The following is a 23,323-nucleotide window of genomic DNA, read 5'->3' as shown; positions in this document are numbered from 1 at the left end:
TGGCCAACTGACAGACACCTCACTTCCGTTGGGGGAGAGGGGAAATAAACAAATGGGTCAGCCCATAAAAGAGAAGTTCCTGGCCCTTTTCTAATTGATAAGCCTGATTTTATTAATCTGTCAAACTTGCAAATTAAACTCTAAAATTATCTCTAAGGAAACAGGTCAACATTTCCAAGCCTAAAGTTAGGCTTCTTAATTGATATTTAGGCACTTAAATTAAGGCTGATTAACAGAAGTCCTGAGCATCCACAAACCCTAACAAAGTTACTGGGAGCAGCAGGTGTTAGTCGTGTTGAATAAAACCTGGCCACTTTTATTCAGGTACCTAAACATAGATGTTGGAGCCTCAGAGAAACAACTCTGAAAATGTTGGGTCAAATTTTCCAATTAATCTGTTTTTAAAAAAACATGCTATACATCTCTACCTCGATATAACGCTGTCCTCGGAAGCCAAAAAATCTTACCACGATAGGTGAAACCGCGTTATATTGAACTTGCTTTGATCCACCGGAGTGCGCAGCCCCGCCCTCCCGGAGCACTGCTTTACCGCGTTATATCCGAATTTGTGTTATATTGGGTCACGTTATATCGAGATAGAGGTGTATATGTTTAGTGGTTTTCAGTCAGAAATAATATGGAATAAGGAATTAAAGTACAATATTCAGGCAGTTAGCTATTCTAAGCTGGGGAAAAAGTACAGTAAGAACAGAGAATTTCCATATTAAAGGAGACAGAAGGAACAAGTCAGATTAGTGCTGAAAGGAATGACTTGTCAGATACATCTTATTAGCAATATGCTGCCTTCAAGATCAATGAACACTTTAATAGCTTCTTAACTTTTGATGTAAACACTGGCACACACTAACCGATCTAAACCTCCAAGGTCTCTAGCACCACTTTCATTTCACAATCCTCACCTACAGGTTTGTACAAACAATATCTTATCAAAAGCCATTCAGTAGGGTGATAGCCACAAACATGTTTAAACACAGTTGGGTCTAGCATAATTTACACAGTTGGCATGGATAGGAATTCTTGCAGCAATGCTAGAGACTCACTGTTTGTGAGCAAAGGTTTTCAGAACAAAATCCTGGTTCATTCTGGTCAAGAAAGGAAAACCATTGCTAGCACAGTGCGGGGAGGACCTAACTGAGGACCTCTAGGCCAGAGTGACAGCAGAGAGGGAGAACACAGCACCTGGTGAAAGGCCAGCAGCTGGGCAGTCAGTCTAGAGCCATATATATTTTAATTTCATTAAGAGTTTGTCAAAAGATGGATGATGATACATCAGAAGGCAAAGGAATGTATTGCTGAAAGTGGGGGCTAACAGCATGATTAGGGCTCTCTGTGGATTTGAGGATAGGTGACTTATTTCCCTTTAATGCCACACCTCCCCTTCCCTCATTGCAGTTATCACACATTTCTTCTTTAAGTAGTTCTATATTTATCATGGTAACAACGTTACAATGCCACTGAGCCTTCTCTTTGTCTCTTTGCTTCAGTTTCTGACTTGTGGTGTATCAAAGTCCTGAGATGTGAGCAATTAAACTAAGGGCATCTCAAGCCTTAGTTCTAAACCATTCCTTTTCTTCAAAACATCCTGCCTCGCACTTACACAATTATACAACTTAAATCCACTAAAACAAGCCTCACTGAAACCAGTTAATACTTGGGTACATACACCACCAGCATAGCCCTAAATATCTCAGCAACACACTAGGTTCATCCTAAGCTCTTCTCTTGCAATTCACAACTATGATTTCACTTCCTCTGTTACCTCTTCCACAACCACTGCTGACACACACATGCCCCCACTCTGCGCAAAACATGCAATCTCAGTTCTAATAACAGATACTTAGACTGCAATGTCTTTGGGGCAGCGACTGTCTTTTGTTCTGTTTGTACATCACTTAGCACAATGGGGTACTGATCCTGGACCAGAGCTCCTAGGCACTGCATTACTAGAAATAATAAATACACCTCTATCCTGATGTAACGCGACCCGATATAACACAAATTCAGATATAATGCGGTAAAGCAGCGCTCCGGGGGGGCGGGGCTGCGCGCTCCAGCAGATCAAAGCAAGTTCAATATAATGCGGTTTCACCTATAATGCGGTAAGATTTTTTGGCTCCCAAGGACAGTGTTATATCGGGGCAGAGGTGTATCGATTGTTGAAAAAAACAAAACATACTGGAAAATTCATTTGTACTATTAAGAATTATTGAACCAAATGCGGAGACTAAGTTCAGAGAACTGTGAAATAGGGATTTTAGTCCTGTTTTAAATACAACACAACCTTGACCATGAAGTCACCAGACATACCCATAACTTAAAATCCAAATGGAACTTCCAGTCACACAACTGATTAAGAAGTTTACTCTCAAAGGCACTAAATGCTTTTAGATGCCCAACTCCCATTGTAAGTCAATGGGAGTTGCGAACCTACCTCCCATTTGTGCCTTTGAAAATCTCCCTTAAATTCAGCATCCCTATACATTCTCTTCACCCATCTGTATATAAAACACTAGAAAGACTAACAGTAGAACAATGAAGAATATGAATGTTACAAGTCCTAGGAGAATACATGAGATAGGAAATGAGCAATGTTGGTTTAAATTAGCTATTAGTGAGGAATTACCTATTGGCTTAACACTGGGTTAGGTTGGCAATGAAACAAGTTTAACTTGTAAGTCAACACAGAGCTCTAAAAAGGAGCAAGGAAAAGGGGAAGACAAAACCACTTACAGAGTTCCCTCTAATAAAGTTAATCCTGCAAAGATAAAGAGGATTAAGCCATGTCTACACTAGGAGTGCATTAGAATTGGAGTGCAGTGGAATACCAGAACAGCACTCCTACTATGGACGCAGCTATTCTGGCAAAGCTGTTTTGTTCAAGTATAGCAAAACCACCCCCCACAAGTGAAACAAGTTATACCCATAAAAGCACAGCTTTGCTGGTACAGGTGAAGCTGTACTGTAGGCTTCTTCCACCACAGCTATGTCAGTCAGGGATCACACCTTATCACACCCTACACCTTGCTGTGCCAGAAGACATCCTAATGTAGTCCTGGCTTTAGAGACCAATGATAAGAACAACAAAAAACCACTTGAAGCTCAGCCAGACAGAAGTCTCAATACTTTAGGAGCAAGTGAAATGGTCTGCTAAGGTAAAGTAGATTCCACTTATCAAGTTCTGACAAAATTGTGTTCCTGGTTAGTGATCACTCTCCAAACCTAGAGATGGTAATCCTTTCAAAATAGGGTTGAGGTGCATGGCTTTATACATAAATAGGGATCTTCAGTGTCCTACGGTGTCTATCTGATATGCTTTATGAGCACTGATATTGTTTTTTTTCAGATTTTTTTCTCTTCTTTTTTAAACATAAACAGATATTACACTTCAATGACAAAGACAAAATAATGTCTCTTGCTACCCCATCCCACCCCAAAAAAACAAAAACAAAAAAACCCACCTCATTCGTACAGTTGTGCAGGGAAAAATGAGTAATTCAGCACAATGCCGCCACACATACCACCACAGCTGAACTAATGGTCATGGCCGGTGAACCAGTAGGTGGCCTCAAAAGAGACTGCTAACCTTGAGTGAGGTGGGCCTCCATTCACTTCTGCCTCTCTCAAGGACACCTATAGCTGCACATTTACTGCTGCTGCAGTATAAGCATTGCAAGAGCAAACCAGCTGGCAGCTTCAGTTGATGGTGCTAGATTTTACTTTTCTTCAGCTACTCAGGCAGATTTGGTGCAGCCATAGCTGCCCTGACATTGGTTTGGCTCAACTAATTGCTGCAAGGACAAGTACAAAGTGCCTTCTTCTGCTGATTAGACAGAAAACCAAGGTCACGCTGAGCTCATTAAACATATTGTTGAAACCACCCCAAACACACATTCACTTGTACTCAAAAGCTGTGAATTGGACATTTACAACTCATCCAACTAAGAGACATGAGTCTAGTGTCCTATCCAGTTAGACGAGTCTACATAAACGACTTGTGTGTTAGTACAGAAAATGGACTTTGATTCTTTATTTTTATATTCTTTTACCAGATATTCTGTCCATGTAAAATTGAACACCAACTCAATTTACTTTGAAAAATCATTTCAACTATAACCAGTAGATAGCAGTTATCGCTTATATGCTACTTAATGCCCATGAACCCTGGTTCATCACCCAGCACTCTTCAAACCCAATGTTAAACCAGTATTGGATTGCATGCCTAGTCCTGATAAATATATACTAGCGATGTTCATGTTTATCTTACACCCCCTTTCTGCTCCCCTTATTTTTCTCTCCACCTGAGATATTCCTTCAGTTAAAAAAAAAAAAAACTTGACTTATTGTGAAAACACTGTTTCCAAATACAGCCAGCAGTTTGACAGCAGAACTGTTTTTGGCCATATATCAGTTCAAGCACTACAGATGACTGACAATCTTCACACACACTTTCCACAACTCTTTCTTCTTAATTACGCAGAAAATACCATGACTTGGAGCATTCTCTTGGGAATTTTGGCCTCCCAACCCATTTACTCCAAATTTTTGATATCTCACCTTTTCTTTCTCTCTAGTCAAAGAGTCACTTTATTGTATTTCTCTATAGTGATATTATTATATAGACAAAGTCCTTCTTCCTCTCACTGATCTACTCCAAATTATTAAAATATCACTGTACTCTTTTCAGTAAACTCCTAAAGTCCATGGCTAGGTTAGTGATTAGTCTTAGCCAGGTTTTTTGTTGTTGTTTTAACTACCATCAGTATACCTTTGTATTAAAAAAAAACACATTCAAACCTAAATATTCAAACAAAACAACTGTATTTAATAAAACAAGAGATCTACAAGTGGGCTACAAAAATTATTAGAAGTATGATGTTTATGTTGACAATAGGAAGTGATCTCTTCCAAATAAGGAGAGTTAAGGAGAATGGGATTGTTTAGTATGGTAAAGGGGAATTATGTATGGTAAGAGGAATTATGAGAAAGTATATAAAGTCATGAATGGCAGAGAAGGGCACTGAGATGGGGTACACAGACCCCACACTGACCAGAAAGGGTTAATAATGAGAGCCTGTGAGCCCAATCAGCCCCACCCCATTACACCTGTGTAAGGCATCAAGCCTGGAGGGAGGAGATACAGAGGAAAGGCTCAGCTCAGTAAAATGTGACTGGCAGAGGGAATGCACTTCTTGAGTTAGGCTTGTGAAGGCAGGCCTGGCTAAGATCAATGCCTCTTTGGGGCAGCTAGGCCTGGTCTTGGACCTTTTGAACATCATAACTAGTTTGGTTCCCCTTTTTGGGGATCTGAAGAAGAGACTAATGAGATAGGACTAGTAAAAAGCAGACCAGGGATACAGCAGAGGATCTGAGCAAACAGACCTTATTTGCTTCATACAGGATCCCTGAGCTGGAACCCAAAGTAGAGGGTGGGCCTGAGTTCCCTAATGACACACCCTACGGTGTGGTGTGAAGTTGCTGGAGCCAAGGGCTGTAAGGCCCACAAATCCCAAAGTTGTGCTAAAGTTCTGGTTCAATGCAGCCAGACTATTGGTGTGTTGGACTTGGTTTACTCTAGAAGGGGTAGGATTAAAAGTGACCTGTCCGGAGTGCCAAGTCAAAGGAAGAGGCATTCTGTTACAGTATTGGAGTGGCTGTTGGCAGGGGGTACCAAATAAGAGGCTTTTATGCCACCTGGCTACGAGGGACACTCCTATGGTGAGTAGACTCTTCCATAGTCACTAAGGCACTATTCGTCCCATAGCAAAGGAATGGCACTTGGAATTAGACTGGAATGAAAATCTTTTCCTTTACCTCCAGTCATCAGACAACGACTCTGCTTTTGTTATTCTAGACATGGTGCTTATACTTGAGATTTTGTCCTTCACTCTTTCCTTATCTTCCTCTCCTCTTTGTTCATTAGCTTCTGTTATTGTGGATAAGCTTTATGTAGGACTATGAAAACAGTCAGACTAGAGCTCATGCTAATATTCTCTGACAGGATATTCCACAGTAGAGCTGAGCAAATAGTTGATTTATTTCGGTTTGGTGGCCAAACCAAAAAATAGTTGTTGGCTTCAAACCTAAACTGACTTTTTTTGTTCTGTTTACTTACTGAAACAGGTTTTGGGGGTTTTGAAAACGTTGAATTGATTTGACTTTCTCATTTAGAAATGCATGTTTTTAAATGATCAGTTTCAACATTTCTGAAATTCTTGTTTTCAGTTTTTTTTCCCCAGCCAAAGCTATTCATTGAATTCAACACATGAAACCAGCAAAAGGTTTCAGTGTATAGAAAAATGCATTTTTTCCCCCCCAGGAAATTTACTATTTGCCAAAAATTTCTGCCCTGCTGTATTCCACAGCCTAACAGTAGCTGCACCCTTTGCTCCTACTGTTTCACCCTGGAGACAGGTAGCTTATGTCTCTGATATTCACTGTTCTGTAGGCAGTGAAAGGAGAGGGAGACTCTAAGGTAGCCTGGTCCTCATCATCTATGTGCATTAAAGATCAGCATAGAATAGTGAACAGGGAGTCAACTGAGGACTTAGAATATTTGGGCAATATTCCCTCAGTGGCTAGTCCTGGTCAATCAATAGGCCACCATTGGTTGTAATTTCAAGCCTCTGAGGGTATGTCTACACTGCAATTAAACACCCACGGCTAGCCGGTGTCAGCTGTCTTGGGCTTGCAGGATCCCAGAGCCTGAATGTCTACCCTGCAATGAAACAGCCCTATAGCCCTAGCCTGAGTCAGCTGACATGGGCCATCTGCAGTTGTTTAATTGCAGCATAAATTTTTCCTGAAACTGCAGATGTTACTAAAATTGTATTCATTGCTCTCCCCAACAAGCTTCTCAATTAGTTAGAAGGCCTGCTCATTTACTCCTGTAACCAGAGGCCTTGAAGGAGGCAGTAAGCCAGGAAACAGCCACTTGAGGGACTGCTGAGGGACTATTTATATTTTGGGATCTAATAATCTCCCCTTCCCCCCAGGCCAAACAAAAAATTCTATTTACTACAGATCTGGCCCAGTTTTTACTATGAATATAAAAATTACAGATCAGAATTCTCATTTTCCAAAAAAACCAGATTTTTCTCTTCTGAAAATTGGATTTCAGTTCAGATTGTTTTATACAGGCAATATCTTATGTTTACTGGACAATGCACACCTACTTGATTTACAGCATCCACAAAATATTTCCTCCTTTCTGCAAATGAGAACTGGTCACAAACTCAGAGGTTCTTTGCTATAGCATACTATAAATTATTATTCTGTGTTTAAATACTTATTGAAGGAAGACTTACTGTTCACAATGTCACCTTGAAGTTGAAGAATCTGTGGAACAGGTATTGTGAGAACAACTATGTCAAACTGTTCTGGGGATCCTGTTTTCTTGCAGACCTCCCATTTCCCCCCTCTGAGGTAGATCTGTGTTACATGGTGTTCATAGAAGACATCTGCACCTGCTTCAAAAAAGAATAGTTTAATACATACAATTCTGTATCAGACAGTAGAGAACATGCATAATATCAGAATAACTTCCATTAGTAATCAAAACTAAGGTCCTGATCCTGCAAACAGTTAAGCATGTGCTTAACTTTAAGCACCTAATCTGTCCCATTTCCATCAGTGGAACTACTCACATGATTAAAATACATGCCTAAGTGTTAGCAGGACTGGGGCATAAAGACTTAATGAATTATAATCACAATAATAGATTTGCAACATCAACAGTTGAAAAAATACAAAAGTGTTGTTAATATTAATAACTATCTTAACATGGAGAGGTAGAATAAACACTAAATACTGTAACAAAACACTCAAATTCCACTGCTTTTCAAAGAAGAACAGCAATGCTGCTATGACAGTTTATCTGTCACTTGGTTATCTGCTCCTTAGTCTTTTGTAAACAATTCTAAATATAGTACAGCTTTATATCACAGGTACATGTTGTGTAACGGTTAATAAATCTTTCTTTTCAGCACCATGCTTCCCAGTCAGTTGATAGATTCCCAGATCATCAAATGAACACTGTTTAAACCAATACTATATATTAGTTTAAAAATGCCAAATTCTGGTCAGATGCAGTTAGTCAAGATTTATGTGACTCAAATTTCCCCCAAACCTCTATTCACTCAAGGTATGATCCTAGTCCCGCAGAATTAAATGGCAAAATTATCCTTATCCTAAAGGATCTGGACTATATATGATAAAGCAGAGAGTGCAAATATAACTTTGGCCTCTGATCCTGCAAACACCTAAATATATGCATAAATGTACACATGCCAGCAGTCCCATTGATGTTAACAGGATTGCTCACTCAGCTGAAGTTACTTGTGTGCAAATGCTTACAAGACTAGGACCTTGGTTTTTACATTTTTTCAAATTAGACATGTTACCCATTTAAACAACTTCAAGATGTCAGCATGAAACATTTTTATGAAAAAGACTAGATTCTTTTTCAGCTTCAAATAGACTGTATCAAGCCATATCGATTCAAAATGATAGTGTTCCATGACAGATTTATAGATTCTAAGGGCAGAAGGGACAACTGTGATAATCTAGTCTGCATAACCCAGGCCACAGAACTCCCTCCAAATAAGCCCTGTTTGAACTAGACCACATCTTTTAGAAAAAACATGCAATTTTGAAGTCAAAATTGGATCAGTGATAAGAGAATCCACCAAAACCTTGGACACTGTTCCAATGGTTAGTTACCTTCGCTACTTTGTTTCCCATCTGAATTTGTCTAGCTTCAACTTCTAGCTGCTGGCTCTTGTTATAAATAACCCATTGTCAAATACTTGTTCCCCATGTAGGTCCTTATACAGATCAAGTCACCCCTTAATCTTCACTTAGTTAAGCTAAACAGATTGAGTTCCTGGAGTCCATCTCTGAGGCATGCTTTCTAATCCATCATGCGAGGTCTCACATGAACAAATCCTACACTCAGGCCTTGGCTACACTTGCAGATGTACAGCGCTGTGAGTTAAACCTGACTTCGTGCAGCTGAGTAGGGAAAGCACTGCAGTCTGTCCACACTGACAGCTGCCCAGCACACTGTCGTGGCCACATTTGCAGCAATTGCAGCGCTATTGGGAGCGGTGCATTATGGGCAGCTATCCCACAGAGCACCTCTTCCCATTCTGGCACCGTGGGTTGTGGGAAGGGGGCGTGGGTGCGGGGCATTCTGGGTCTTGTCCCAATGCCCCGTGATGCATCGCTTCACATCCCAGAAATCCCTTTGTTTCCATCCACCTTTGGCACCATCTTTCAACGGTTTCTGTGCAGCGCGATCTGTCTGCGGGAAATGGAGTCCGAACTGCTGAGGCGTATGCTGACGAGTCTCGCCAGCACGTCACGTTTGGCTGTCGAACTATTCCTTAAGATCCAAAGTGACAGTGAGAGTGAGGGTGAGGAGTCCGACGATGCTATCGAGCCGCGTAACGCGTACGACACGAAATTCCTTGTGGCATTCACGGACATGCTCAGCACCATGGAAGGCCGCTTTTGGGCTTGGGAAACAAGCACCGAGTGGGGGGATCACATCGTCATGGAAGTCTGGGATGACGAGCAGTGGCTGCAGAACTTTCGGATGAGAAAAGCCACTTTCATGGGACTGTGTGAGGAGCTTGCCCCCACCCTGCGGCGCAAGGACCTGAGATTGAGAGCTGCCCTGCCAGTGGAGAAGCGGGTGGCTATTGCAATCTGGAAGCTGGCAACTCCAGACAGCTACCGGTCGGTCGCAAACCAGTTTGGAGTGGGAAAGTCGACCGTTGAAATCGTGTTGATGCAAGTTTGCAAGGCCATTAATCGCATCCTACTCAGAAGAACCGTGACTCTGGGTAACGTACAGGAAATAGTGTATGGCTTTGCACAAATGGGGTTCCCTAACTGTGGAGGGGTGATAGATGGGACGCACATTCCTATTCTGGCACCACCCCACCTAGGATCCGAGTATTTCTCTATGGTTCTCCAGGCGCTTGTGGATCACCGTGGGCGTTTCATTGACACTAACACAGGCTGGCCCGGAAAGGTGCATGACGCACGCATCTTTCGGAACACTTGGCTGTTCAGGAAGATGCAGGCCGGGACTTTTTTCCCAGAGCAGAAGATCACGGTAGGGGAAGTTGAAATGCCCATTGTGATCCTTGGAGATCCTGCTTACCCGTTAATGCCGTGGCTCATGAAACCCTACACAGGGAGCCCTGACAGCAGCAAGGAACGGTTCAACTACAGGCTGAGCCGGTGCCGAATGACTGTGGAGTGTGCTTTTGGCCGTTTAAAGGGCTGCTGGCGATCTCTGTATGGGAAGCTGGACTTGGCCGAAAACAGCATCCCCGCGGTTATATCCGCGTGCTGTGCCCTCCATAATATTTGTGAAGGGAAGGGTGAAAGCTTCACTCAGGCATGGACCTCCGAGGTTCAACACCTGGAGGCTGAATTTGCACAGCCAGAGAGCAGGGCTATTACAGGGGCTCAGCGCGGGGCTGCAAGGATTAGGGATGCCTTGAGGGAGCAATTTGAGGCTGAAAACCAGCAGTGATATCTGGTGCCCTGCACGGGAGTGAAGTGCAGTAGTTCCAATCTTTAGGAATCAGTGTTTGCTAAGCAGACAAGCAGACTTGCAGTGTCTGTTTATTTCCTGGGCTAAGGAGTCTTTTACTTTATGCAATAATAAAGAATGTTTTCAAAGCCAAAGAATCCATTTATTGAAAAGAAAAAAAAATTATTTATTAAAAAGAAACAAGGGGCTGGAGTGGGGAACAGTACAATCACAGATTCGCGTATGTCCTGTCTGGTGTATTGTGCAGTGAGTGCTGCACTTCAGGACAGCTATACTGCATGGTGATGGGGGTAGAGTGCAAAGGGTAAGGGTCGTGGTTTTCAGGGCTGGGTGGTGAAGATACTGGTGTTGGAGGCAGCGGGTGGCGTGAAGAACACGGAAGTTGGGGAAAGTGGGTTGGAGGTGACAGTGGGGCACAACGGAAAGAGTTTTGGGACAAGGGCTGTGGGGGGGGTGGCGTTTGCGGTACTGCTCCTCTTTCTGCATGGCTACCAGCTCCTGGATAGCGTCTGCTTGGCGCTCCAGGATGCTTATGAGCCTATCAGTGTGCGGTGCTTTGCCGCCGGTGCGCTGCGTTTTCCTGGCAGATCCTGCTTTCTCTCTCCCTCCAGTCCTGTGCTTTCTCATTCACTTTAATAGATTGCCGCATCACTTCTTGCAGCATGTCTTCTTTGCTTTTTCGCGGTCTCTTCCTGAGTCTTTGCAGTCTCTGAGCAGGTGATAAGAGGGACGGCTGAGGTCTCAAGGTTGATGCAGCTATATAGGGAAAACGCAACATTTAACAGAGGCAGCATTGTTTATACCAGACAGAGTAATGATTCCCCCCGCACTTAAGGAGTAGAAAACACATAGGGTCTACACAATAGCATAATTTTCCCATCTGAAACAGAGCACACATATCCCACGGGAGCCTCAAAATGGTGAGTAAGGGGGACTGATTGTTTCAGGGCTGCACTGTCCTCTGGGTTTCTGTGCCTTGGGGAGAGCCAACAGCTTCAGGGGGCACCTCCACTGAACACTGTCCCAACATTTTCCACAGGAGTTCGTCCTGGACGATATCTCGCTGCTGAGGGTGACCTGGGAAGCAAGGGAGGGTCTTCTACTGCAATGCGGCTTCCGCCCTGGCCCATATGCAGCTTGCCTGTGTGCAGCAATGGTCCCCCCGACCCTCGCGGCACAGTGGCGCGGACACGTTAGCCTGGCTGGGACAAGGACCACGGTGGCTCTCCCAATAAACCTGCGCAAGCGCATTGCACACGTTCTGGATGAGACATTCGAGATTACCGAGGCCGATTACCGCGATGTGATAAACCACATCAATGCACTATTCCGCATCTAGGCATGCATGCCTAACCCTCCTCTCCCAAAGAGCCCGCACCGAAAAAATTCCTTCCCGAAAAAAAAACCCGCTTACCGGGAACCTGCTCTCCTGTTTGTCCTCCACCAAGTACTGGCTGCTGCGACTGGCTACCTTCCTCCTGGCTCGAGAAGAGCTCCTGGCTGCATGGCTCCAGGGATTCCGGGGTGTCTCCATCTGGCCCACCACCATCACTCCCGTTTTCCTCCTCCTCCTCCTCCCCCCCCCCCCCCCACCGGCTCTGAAGTGTCCATGGTGGTGCTCGGAGTGGAGGTGGGATTAACCCCAAGTATCGCATCCAGCTCTTTGTAGAATTGGCAGGTCGTGGGGGGAGCACCCGAGCGGCCGTTTGCGTCGCGGGCTTTGCGGTAGGCACTCCGCAGCTCCTTCACTTTAATCCTGCACTGCAGGGCGTCCCGGTCATGGCCTCTTTCCATCATGTCCTTTGATACCTTCCCGAAGGTATCGTAATTCCTGCGGCTCGAGCGCAGCTGGGACTGTACAGCTTCCTCCCCCCAAACACTGATGAGGTCCAGCAACTCGCCATTGCTCCATGCTGGGGCTCGCTTGGCGCGTGGAGACATGGTCACCTGGAAAGATTCGCTGATAGCACTCCACACCACGCCGGGCTGAGCAAACAGGAAGGGGATTTTTAAAATTCCCGGGGAATGTAAAGGGTCGGTCACATGGTTGGTTACCTGAGGCCAGGGCAGTAGAGTTTGAACTGATGACCAGAGTGGCTAGAACAGGCATTGTGGGATACTGCTGAATAATTCTGGAGGCCATTCACAGCGCATTGGGCAGCCACACTGGCGCCGCAGCGGCAGCGCTGCACTCGCTATTCCTCTCGGAGAGGTGGAGTACATGCAGCGCTGCAACCACGGAGATACAGCGCTGCAAATGCCTTGCCAGTGTGGACGGGGAGTGAGTTACCGCGCTGGGGGAGCCTTTACAGCACTGTAACTCGCAAGTGTAGCCAAGGCCTCAGCTACCAAGCTTCCTTGGCCAAAGGGCATAGGAGCAGTGCAGTGTCACTGCATTCAGACCCTTTTCTAGAGGGTATACTGAGCCTGGCTACAAAGGAAAACTTCCTATCGCTTTCAAGTGACAATAGTTTCAAGAGGTGGGTGGGAGCCTGAGCCACTCCTTGTTGATCAAAGGAAGGATCATTATCAGAGAGTTGTTAATTGCAAAAGATGTCTAAAGACTACCTGACTCTGTTAAATAATGCTTGACAATTGAAGAGATTCCCTGAGGTGTCACAAAATTGTGAGATCCTTCTTCCATCACCATTCCTTCCACAGGGGCAGTCAATGGCTTCAACACACCATGGGCCAAAAGGTCCTCGTAGAAGCTAAAAATCAAACAAAATATACATGCTAACTATCTGCAAGAACAGTAATAGCAGCATTAATTGTTAACCATAGCAATTAAAGACTGGCATAACACAAAAATTATATAACCTTTGTCTTCTATAACATACTTAACTGGAGTTTGAAGCTGAACTATATATGTTTAGTATTAATGTATTCCTAATAATTACATAAATAAAAATGACCTTCTGTTTACTTTTTCACTACGTCATAAGGATTGGTCTCTTACAAGGGAAAGACAATATACCCACCTAGCTCTCCCCATTGCAATCCTGTTGGAAAGTTCACATCGGCTGGAAATTCTGACTTACTATGGCAGGAAGATAAATGATGGTGTCTGGAGCTAGAAGTATTTAACTGACTGACCACTTTTCTTCTCTTGTGAAAGTTCTAGATGATGTCAGAGCTGGGCTTTGAGTATCTTCTAACAGGTGCAACTTTGCTTCCTCTGGTATTTACAAAAGATATCCTATACAGTTTATCATCAATTATCATTACATTGTCGTCCCACTAATCCAGTTCCTAAGGATTTATTGTAATATTCCAAACCAATGAGTAGCTTCAAACAGTCACCCCTATTTTAAAAAAGTTATTGCATGTTTCCTCCCCCTCTCCAAAATATTACCCTAGCCCAATGAAAACTTTTTTTTAGCTGTAAAGGCATCATATCTTTAAAGTCTGATATTTCACAGTTCCATAAGTCAAGAAATAAGTTTCCCGCCACTGGAAATCAATGAAGGTTTGATTTCCAACTGGACCCAGCCTCTATCTGCCTTAGGCTAGGTCTACACTACCCGCCTGAATCGGCGGGTAGAAATCGACCTCTCGGGGATCGATTTATCGCGTCCCATCGGGACGCGACAATCGATCCCCGAATCGACGCTCTTACTCCACCAGCGAAGGTGGGAGTAAGCGCCGTCGACGGGAAGCCGCAGAGGTCGATTTTGCCACCGTCCCTACAGCGGGGTAAGTCGGCTGCGATACGTCAAATTCAGCTACGCTAGTCGCGTAGCTGAATTTGCGTATCTTAAATCGACCCCCCCCCCCCCCGTAGTGAAGACGTAGCCTTAGTTTTCCACAGCATCTATCATTGTAATATCTAAGTACTTCCCAGGTACGTCAGGTCTGCATGGCAAGGTTCCTAGTAGACTGAGACTTCTGTTCTTCGCCCTGCCTGGTAGTCAGCTCTGTTTTGGGATAGACATTTGTGTGTGGTTTTCCCCTTTCACCTCTCACCCCTAAATATGGCATGGTGGAAGATCTTGTTAAAGAGGCTTTGCAGTGTGTGCTAAAAGCAGTCAAACTCTGGATTAGCCTGACCTCTTCTGGAAGCTTGCTCCACAGCTGAACCCCTCTTTTTGCAAATGATTTGCATCTGGCTGTGACATGCTTGCTTTGCCCTGAGCTTTCTGAGCTGCATTTTTTCCAGTAGTTAAGGAAGTCTTGGACAGAGAACCTGGACCTTGAACCATTGACAGCAAGAAAGATCAAACCCAAGGCCTTGAATTGGTAATGGAAGCAGATGAGGAGTTAGCAGAGGTAGCACAGCAGAGAGGTGATGTACTCATGGCAGTCTGGCCCACTAACAATGCAAACACTACAGTATTTTATCCAGGCTGGAGTCTCTGCACCGTTGCTATCTTCAGATACAGTGAGTTACATTAGCCTGGATGGATCTCTGTGGCCAGACCCTCACCTGGGAGGACAGAGTGAAAAGGCATTTTTCACAATTTATATCTTTGAGACTTAGGCGAGGTGCCAAGTCAAGCAGGTCCCCAAGATAATCAATAAGATGAATACCTCCAAATGAGAGAGAAACATAGCTTGTCTAATATATTTAAGTTATCATTTGGAAAGCGGTGTAAAACCATGTTAATGAGACACCTGACATGATGGGTTTTTTTTTTTTAAAAGATGGGAAGTAACATTTTATAAAACCTGCAATAGCTTATTCACTGAAAAATTCTGCTAGTTTGATGGCACAGTACACTCTATAACTCTGAGGTTTTGTTTTTAATTTTCAGTACCCTAGAACAGTGGTCTCCAAACTTTTTTGATCGTGTACCCCATCAGTAAAAAAAACTTGAGTACGCACCCCCCTGCTCCCGGCCAAACTATCGAAGCAAAAAAAAAAAAAAGCCGCTCGGACTCCCGGCCGAACTGCCAAAGGGGGGGGGGGGGGAAGCAGCGCTGCTCCTGCGCACCCTGAAGGATCCTCTTGCACACCCCATTTTGGAGACCACTGCCCTAGAAGGAAAACTGGACAAATTCCAAACATTTTTCTTGATTTCCCCCCCGCACACACACACACTTTAATGCCTCTGATTCCAATTAGGATACAGACAGTGTGTAAAGTAACTGAAGGCAGAATTTGGCTTAGAACCCTGTAACCCGAGCCAAACTCAATGGGAGACGTGTCAGATCCAGATCTGGTTGGAAAACAAATCCACCTGCTCGGTTCAGCTCTTCTCCTCCTCGCTCCTGCTGGCCACCTCTACCTCCCTGTGCATGCACTGCGTGTGCTGTGGAGTGAGTGTGCAGGAGTGGCAGAGCCTCTCACTCTGCAGCCAGCACACAGCAGGGCTGATGAATGCAGCTGCCACCACACCAACCCCAGGGCCAAAAGTCAGCAGTGGTGATTGAGGTTTGAGAGGCAGGGTCGATTAGGCTTGGGTTTGGGTCAGGGCCTAAAATTTAGGGCCTAAAATTTAGGCCCAAGCAAACCTCTAATTTGGTCCTCTGTATTCTATTGTCATCCAAAACTATTCCCTTAATTGTACTACTTAGATAGGCCCAGTTCTGTCACCCTTGTGCAAACCAAGTGGTACCTCATTCCTTGAGTACTTTCACTGAGATTGGTGGAACTACTGGCAGACTAGTAAATTACCACTCAGCATGAGTAAGAATGGAAGAAGTTTGCTGTGCATTCCAGGAGTTCAGTATAGCAGGCAAAAGGACACGCTTCATGAAAATTAACTGCTTTCTTACTACAGTTTTGCATCTTTGTCTAGTGAGGACACTGCTGAGGAGCACATGCAGTTTGATAACACTGGTCTACAATTTTTGAGAAGTCGTCTGCTTCAGAGATAAAATGTGCTATTTATTATGTATTTTGATGTGCTGAATTCAAATATGACAATTAAAACAACTGATTGGCTACTGTTTCTAAGATATTTAAGTTTTTACATTTTATGTCTATGTATATTGTGTAGATAGTAGAGTTTTAATCATAAATTGTAAACCTAGGTCTTTTCATGTGTTTATGGTTGCTTTACGTGATAATATTTCACCTGTCCTCTTTATGTAACACTTTAAAAATCAGCAAAAGGGTTATATAAATAAAATTTATTATGAAACAAAAGGCAAAAAACTATTCTGTACATAGTTTAGTCCTATTCAGTGTCTACTCGGCGCTTCTTGGCTTGTCTCTTGTATTCATTAAATGGAGCATCTCTTGTCACTGTCCAGCAATAGTCTGCAAGCATTGATGGGCTCCATTTGCCCTGATAGCGTTTCTCCATTGTTGCAATATTCTGGTGAAATCGCTCGCCGTGCTCGTCGCTCACTGCTCCGCAGTTCGGTGGAAAAAAATCTAGATGAGAGTGCAAAAAATGTATCTTTAGTGACATGTTGCAACCAAGGCTTTTGTATGCCTTGAGGAGGTTTTCCACCAACAACCTGTAGTTGTCTGCCTTGTTGTTTCCGAGAAAATGTATTGCCACTAACTGGAAGGCTTTCCATGCCATCTTTTCCTTGCCACGCAGTGCATGGTCAAATGCATCATCTCGAAGAAGTTCACGAATCTGAGGACCAACAAAGACACCTTCCTTTATCTTAGCTTCACTTAACCTTGGAAATTTTCCACAGAGGTACTTGAAAGCTGCTTGTGTTTTGTCAATGGCCTTGACAAAGTTCTTCATCAGACCCAGCTTGATGTGTAAGGGTGGTAACAAAGTCTTCCTTGATTCAACAAGTGGTGGATGCTGAACACTTTCCCTCCCAGGCTCCAATGACTGTCGGAGTGGCCACTCTTTCTTGATGTAGTGGGAATCTCTTGCATGACTATCCCATTCGCAGAGAAAACAGCAGTACTTTGTGTATCCAGTCTGCAGACCAAGCAAGAGAGCAACAACCTTCAAATCACCTGCCACTGCCACTGATGTTGGTCATAGTTTATGCACCTCAAAGCTGCCACTGATGTTGGTCATAGTTTATGCACCTCAAAAGATGTTTCATGTTGTCATAAGTTTCCTTCATATGGACTGCATGACCAACTGGAATTGATGGCAAAACATTGCCATTATGCAGTAAAACAGCTTTAAGACTCATCTTCGATGAATCAATGAACAGTCTCCACTCATCTGGATCGTGAACGATGTTGAGGGCTGCCATCACACCATCGATGTTGTTGCAGGCTACAAGATCACCTTCCATGAAGAAGAATGGGACAAGATCCTTTTGACGGTCACGGAACATGGAAACCCTAACATCATCTGCCAGGAGATTCCACTGCTGTAGTCTGGAGCCCAACAGCTCTGCCTTACTCTTGGGTAGTTCCAAATCCCTGACAAGGTCATTCAGTTCACCTTGTGTTATGAAGTGTGGTTCAGAGGAGGAGAATGGGAGAAAATGTGGGTCCTGTGACATTGATGGTTCAGGACCAGAAGTTTCATCCTCTGACTCAAGTGAGAATGATTTTGGTGCATCAGGAACCGGCAGTCCTTCTCCGTGGGGTACTGGGCGTATAGCTGATGGAATGTTTGGATAATGCACAGTCCACTTTTTCTTCTTTGACACACCTTTCCCAACTGGAGGCACCATGCAAAAGTAACAGTTGCTGGTATGATCTGTTGGCTCTCTCCAAATCATTGGCACTGCAAAAGGCATAGATTTCTTTTTCCTGTTCAACCACTGGCGAAGATTTGTTGCAGCATATGTGTGGGGCCCACCTCTTGTCCTGATCTCCAATTTTGCAGCCAAAATAAAGGTGATAGGCTTTCTTAACCATAGTGGTTATACTGCGCTTTTGTGATGCAAAAGTCACTTCACCACAAACATAGCAGAAGTTATCTGCACTGTTCACACAAGTACGAGGCATCTCTGCTCACTTTGGCTAAACAGAAATGTGTCCCTTTGCAAAATCAAACACTGACAAATAAGAGAGCACGACACTGTATGATTTCTAGAGCTGATATAGGGCAATTTGTTCAGCAGAGTGATGTAAGCTTGGTTATGATTGCATCATCCATGACTTCTAGGAATAACATGATGCAATTCATATCATGTATGATGCAATACCAGCTTCAGATTGCATCATTCATTGTTTTGCCTAAAAAGCAAGTACTGTCCAAACCCAGTCATAGATTTATTCATAGATCCAGTCAAAGATGTATTTTAGTCATTTCTGGTTTAAATTGAGATCCCTTCCCTTTATAACTCACTTATCCTCCGCCATTCCCAAGTCAAGGGTCGTATATACTGACCCAATAGCATATCTTGAAAACTAGAGCCAATCAACAATTTTAAACATCATTTTCGTTCTCAGTGACCCAGAATTAGTAAAGTTTGACTACATTTATTTCAGAAGCATTTTGGCTGTAGAGCAGTGTTATTTGTTACTTACCCAAGGCCAAACTACAACAGCCTTTAACATAAGCGGTCCTATTAACGTCAACTACACCTCTACCCTGATATAACGCTGTCCTCGGGAGCCAAAAAATCTTACCGCGTTCTAGGTGAAACCACGTTATATCGAACTTGCTTTGATCCGCAGGGGGTGCGCAGCCACGCCACGCCACGCCCCCCAGAGCACTGCTTTACCGCGTTATATCCAAATTAGTTTTATATCGGGTCGCGTTATATCGGGGTAGAGGTGTATGTGCATGAATAAGACAATCACAATACAGTCCTGGTCCTTATAGTTTGTTGGATCCATTTAAGAAATTTGTGCCTCTAACACACATGCTTTCATTTGATGACATTTTGATACTTAAAAACTAGCATGGGCTGTTCACATCAAACAAGTGCTACTATATCTAACTCAATATCTATGCCACATACTTGTAAATCTGCTAATTTTAAAATGTCAGTCTCATTATTTTAATTTGAGTCCGATCTTCATTCCACTTACCTACAAAATGCACTAAAAATGATGGCTAAAACTGTCTCTTAAATTCAATAGTACAATTACTTTAACAGTAATATTAAAATCATATCAAATATAAAAGGTACACTGTCAATTTATGTGCAGCATGAAATTTAAATATTGTGAATTCAATTTTTTTAAACCAATATATATATCTATATCAGGGGTCAGCAACCTTTCAGAAGTGGTGTGCCCAATCTTCATTTATTCACTCTAATTTAAGGTTTCGCGTGCCAGTCATACATTTTAACATTTTTATAAGGTCTCTCTAAGTCTATATTATATAACTAAACTACTGTTGTATGTAAAGTAAATAAGGTTTTTAAAACGTTTAAGAAGCTTCATTTAAAATTAAATTAAAATGCAGAGCCCCCCGGACCAGTGGCCAGGACCCGGGCAGCGTGAGTGCCACTGAAAATCAGCTTGCGTGCTGCCTTTGGCACGCGTGCCATAGGTTGCCTACCCCGATCTATATATTTCCACTTCTAAACAAAGATTCCTCTTGAACAACTGTTTTAAGACAAATAAACCCTCCTCTCAGATGTCTGAAATCTCAAGAGCAAAGACCCTAAAAATGAAACTTACTAAAACACAAACAAAACTGACCTCATAGATTCTTTTTATTGTCCAAGCTGAGAAAACTGCCGAAAATAAACAAATCCCATAAACATGAGGAGTCTTGTCATTTCTTCACTTTAGTAACAGGTTGTTGTTAGTAACATATGTAAGAAAACTCTATAATAACCACCCTTTGACAGCTGAAAATTATTTTTAAAGGATCACTTTGTCATCACCCTGTCCATTTGTATCCTAAACTGGGTAGTGCAACATGAATGATTAAAAAAATAGCGCTGGCCTGTTCCTTTTCCTAATCCTTTTACAACTACAACAGCTTTTCATTCACCTTCTCACCTTTGATGCTTTTGGGCATAGGCGGGTCGAAGCGTTATGTACTGTGCTCCCAGATCCGCTGTACAGCGAGGGTTATGCGGGCTCCTGCTTGTAGTCATTCTTCCTCCTGGGAACACGGAAATGTGACTAAAAGACGGCTAGGCTCTCCCACATATACTGTCCCCGGACAAAGTTAGCGCCTAACATGTGGGGGTTACAAAAATGACTTTCCATCGGGATGTTTGTTTGTCTGATTCTGGCGCCCGAGGGCGGTCAGCGCCTCGGTTCTCGAGTCCTCCAGGCGAAGCCACCAGAGCCCTCGGCTGGCCTCCTTCCTGCACAGCTGTTCGCTCTCGCCCCGGCACATGCTGGCGCCCCAGCCCCGCTCAGTAGCCCGGGGAGGAGAGTCCCTCTATCCGCTCCTGTGGTCAGGCCCTGCTGGCAGCGTTGCTCCCCGTCACGTCCGGAAGGCTGTGCTGTGCAGTGTCTCCATGGGGCACTGCCCACGTCCCCCCTACGGCATGCAAACACCAGGGCCGTGCGCTTACCCGGGGCTGATGCCTGGCTCCGAGCCGGGGTGCCATCCCCAGACCCCGTGCTTGTGCGCCCGTGCCCGGGGCTGACCCCTGCTGCCCGCGCTCCCCGGCCGGTCCCCGTGCGTGGGCTGGGGCGGGGGGTGTTGTAAGTCCCGGCAGAGGCCGCTGTGCCCGCGGCAGGGCCTCACCTGCTCCTCGGGCTTTGTCCCACAGCACGATGCGCAGCGGGCGCTGGGGCAGCTCTCTCCGCAGCAGCGCAGCGCACAGGCTGCCGGTCGGCCCGGCGCCCACGATCAGCACCCGCGCCATGGCGGCGGCGATTGGCCTACACGAAAGAACACGGAGCTGTGACTAGGAGACCGGCTCTCCCACAGAGCCTGTCCCCGGACACCGTCAGTGAGCCTCCGCTCGGGCGGCGGCCCCGGGCTCCTCCCGCTGCTGCTGCGGGCCCAACCAGCGCCTTGCCCGGCGGAGCCTCCCCCAGCCCCGCTCGCCTGCAGGGGGAGCAGCCGGGCCGCTGGCCCGCAGTGACAGCCCGGCACCGGGCGCCCCCTGTCGCAGCCGACCCCCAGAGCGCCGCGCAGTAGGGCCGCCTCTCCTGGCTGCCGGGGCTCAGGTGGGGGACGAGCTTTCACAATGGGGGGGGGGGGGGTGCTGCTGCTTTGTATCCATGGGAGAGCTCTGTCTGTCACGTGCGCACACGAGAGACAGGGACACGCACAAATCACATATGTCTCGCGCACGCGGCCGTACATAAACAAATCCCTTCCCAGCACGATCCGTACACACTCCACATACATATCTTCCTCCCCCCGCTCCACTCCCTGTACAGGAGTCAAACGACAGCTCAGGTAATTGAATGCCCAATCCTGCAAGTGACTCTGCATGAAGAAACTCCCCATGCAGGGATGGGCCCACCCATGTGGGGTCACTTGCAGGACTGGGATCTAACTGGGTACTCCCAACAGCAATCTATAAGTTTCAACATTTAAATGAAATTCAGAATTTAGAGCTACACAAGGTCAGATATTTAATTTGTTCCTTAGAAGAAGGCCACCAATAATTATTATACTAAAATTCTTTTGAATTGCATAAACTCAGGAAAGTACTGTCTCCATTTATATATATATTTCAATGAACCCTTTTAATTGCCTTAAAATATTTCTCCTCAAATTAATTTCTATACTATTAAAATGATGTTAAAAGGTTGTTAAAGTCGAATGATTAAGCACAGTAATGTTAGGAAATGCAAGTGTACTATAGAATATCATACAATTGTTTCATACAACCTTGTAAGTCACATCTTGTGACATATAGTGAGGCCTTAGTCTTGCAAAGCACTTCAGCAAGTGTTTAACCTTTAGTGTACATACAGTCTAATTGATTTCAGTGGAACTAATCACATGATTGAGATTATGCACATGCTGAAATGCTTTGCTGGATTAGGGCCTGATGGAGATGGGGTTAACTGTGTTTACTTGAGTGCTTAACTGTGCAACCTTAAATGTTGTTATATATAAAAAAATAAATTAGCTTTTTTCTTTTCCCCAGAAAAAAGTCAAAAGTCAGACCTCATGAGAGCATCCAGTCTCATACGTCTTACTAGGGGAGCTTGTCTGAATATTTGTGCACTGCAAGGTACACACAGACTGCTTGATGTGCCTGACAAGATATGCCACAAATGAGGTGGGCTGCTATGAGCTCCACCTCATTCAATACACAGCAGATGGAAATTTGTATCTTGCACACAATATTTACTTGATCCTGGACAGATGCATTTTTTTCTTAGGCATGTAGAATAACTTTCCATTTTATTATGATCAATCCTTTATATTAGAGACATGTAAGTAAATATCCGTATCTGTTTTGCAAGGCTGAATTCTTAAAAGATGAACAGGGATGAGGCAGGGCTTGACGAACAGCATAAAAGAAGCACTGAGAGTAAGTCCTACAATACAGCCAATCTTTGCTTTCAGCACTGCAGCTATACATAAATAATCCTACAAATTGAACTGCAGATTTACAATGTACACTGTTCCATCACATATAACTCAGTCAAATCAAAACCAGTTTTCACCAGAGCATTTAAGGTCCTTTTCCTCAACAAGGACCCTTTCCCAGCCAAATTTCAACTTCCTACCCCCACTGCTAAAGCTGTGTAAATTTTTAATTAAAATTCTATTTGAATTAGTAACATCAAGCGCAACATTATACTTTCTCATGCTGTTTCCATTTATAATACTTGTCATTTGTATATTATGTGTACTTATTATTATGTCATCTGATTGTGCTGTACACAGTACATTGGTAAGTAATGTTATTTAGCCTACAAATATTAAATGAAGACTTATTGTAATTACAGTCTTATACAATCTGGCATGGCTTCTTAGGATATGATATATTGAGTTGTATCTTCATGAGTGTTACGTGCCA

The 23,323-nt window shown here is 44.1% G+C and overlaps 1 protein-coding gene across 2 annotated transcripts in view; it reads right to left on the bottom strand.

The window, feature by feature from the left end:
* RNLS (renalase, FAD dependent amine oxidase) overlaps positions 1-21,199 on the bottom strand; it is a 145,197-nt gene extending 123,998 nt beyond the window's left edge. The window contains exons 1-4 of one of the 2 annotated variants that reach the window (XM_065407940.1): positions 21,079-21,199; positions 20,376-20,481; positions 13,157-13,299; positions 7,326-7,487 (exon numbers count right to left, since the gene is read on the bottom strand). In XM_065407940.1, coding sequence (XP_065264012.1) covers positions 7,326-7,487; positions 13,157-13,299; positions 20,376-20,481; positions 21,079-21,199 — 532 coding nt within the window. The remainder of the gene's footprint in view (positions 1-7,325; positions 7,488-13,156; positions 13,300-20,375; positions 20,482-21,078) is intronic. The other variant, XM_065407941.1, reaches the window with a different exon arrangement.
* Between the last annotated feature and the right edge of the window lie 2,124 nt (positions 21,200-23,323).

This window comes from Emys orbicularis, chromosome 7 (assembly GCF_028017835.1).
Source record: "Emys orbicularis isolate rEmyOrb1 chromosome 7, rEmyOrb1.hap1, whole genome shotgun sequence".
Lineage (NCBI taxonomy): Eukaryota > Metazoa > Chordata > Testudines > Emydidae > Emys > Emys orbicularis.
The sequence above is the reverse complement of the archived record's forward strand: the minus strand, read 5'-3'. Positions and strand labels throughout refer to the sequence as shown.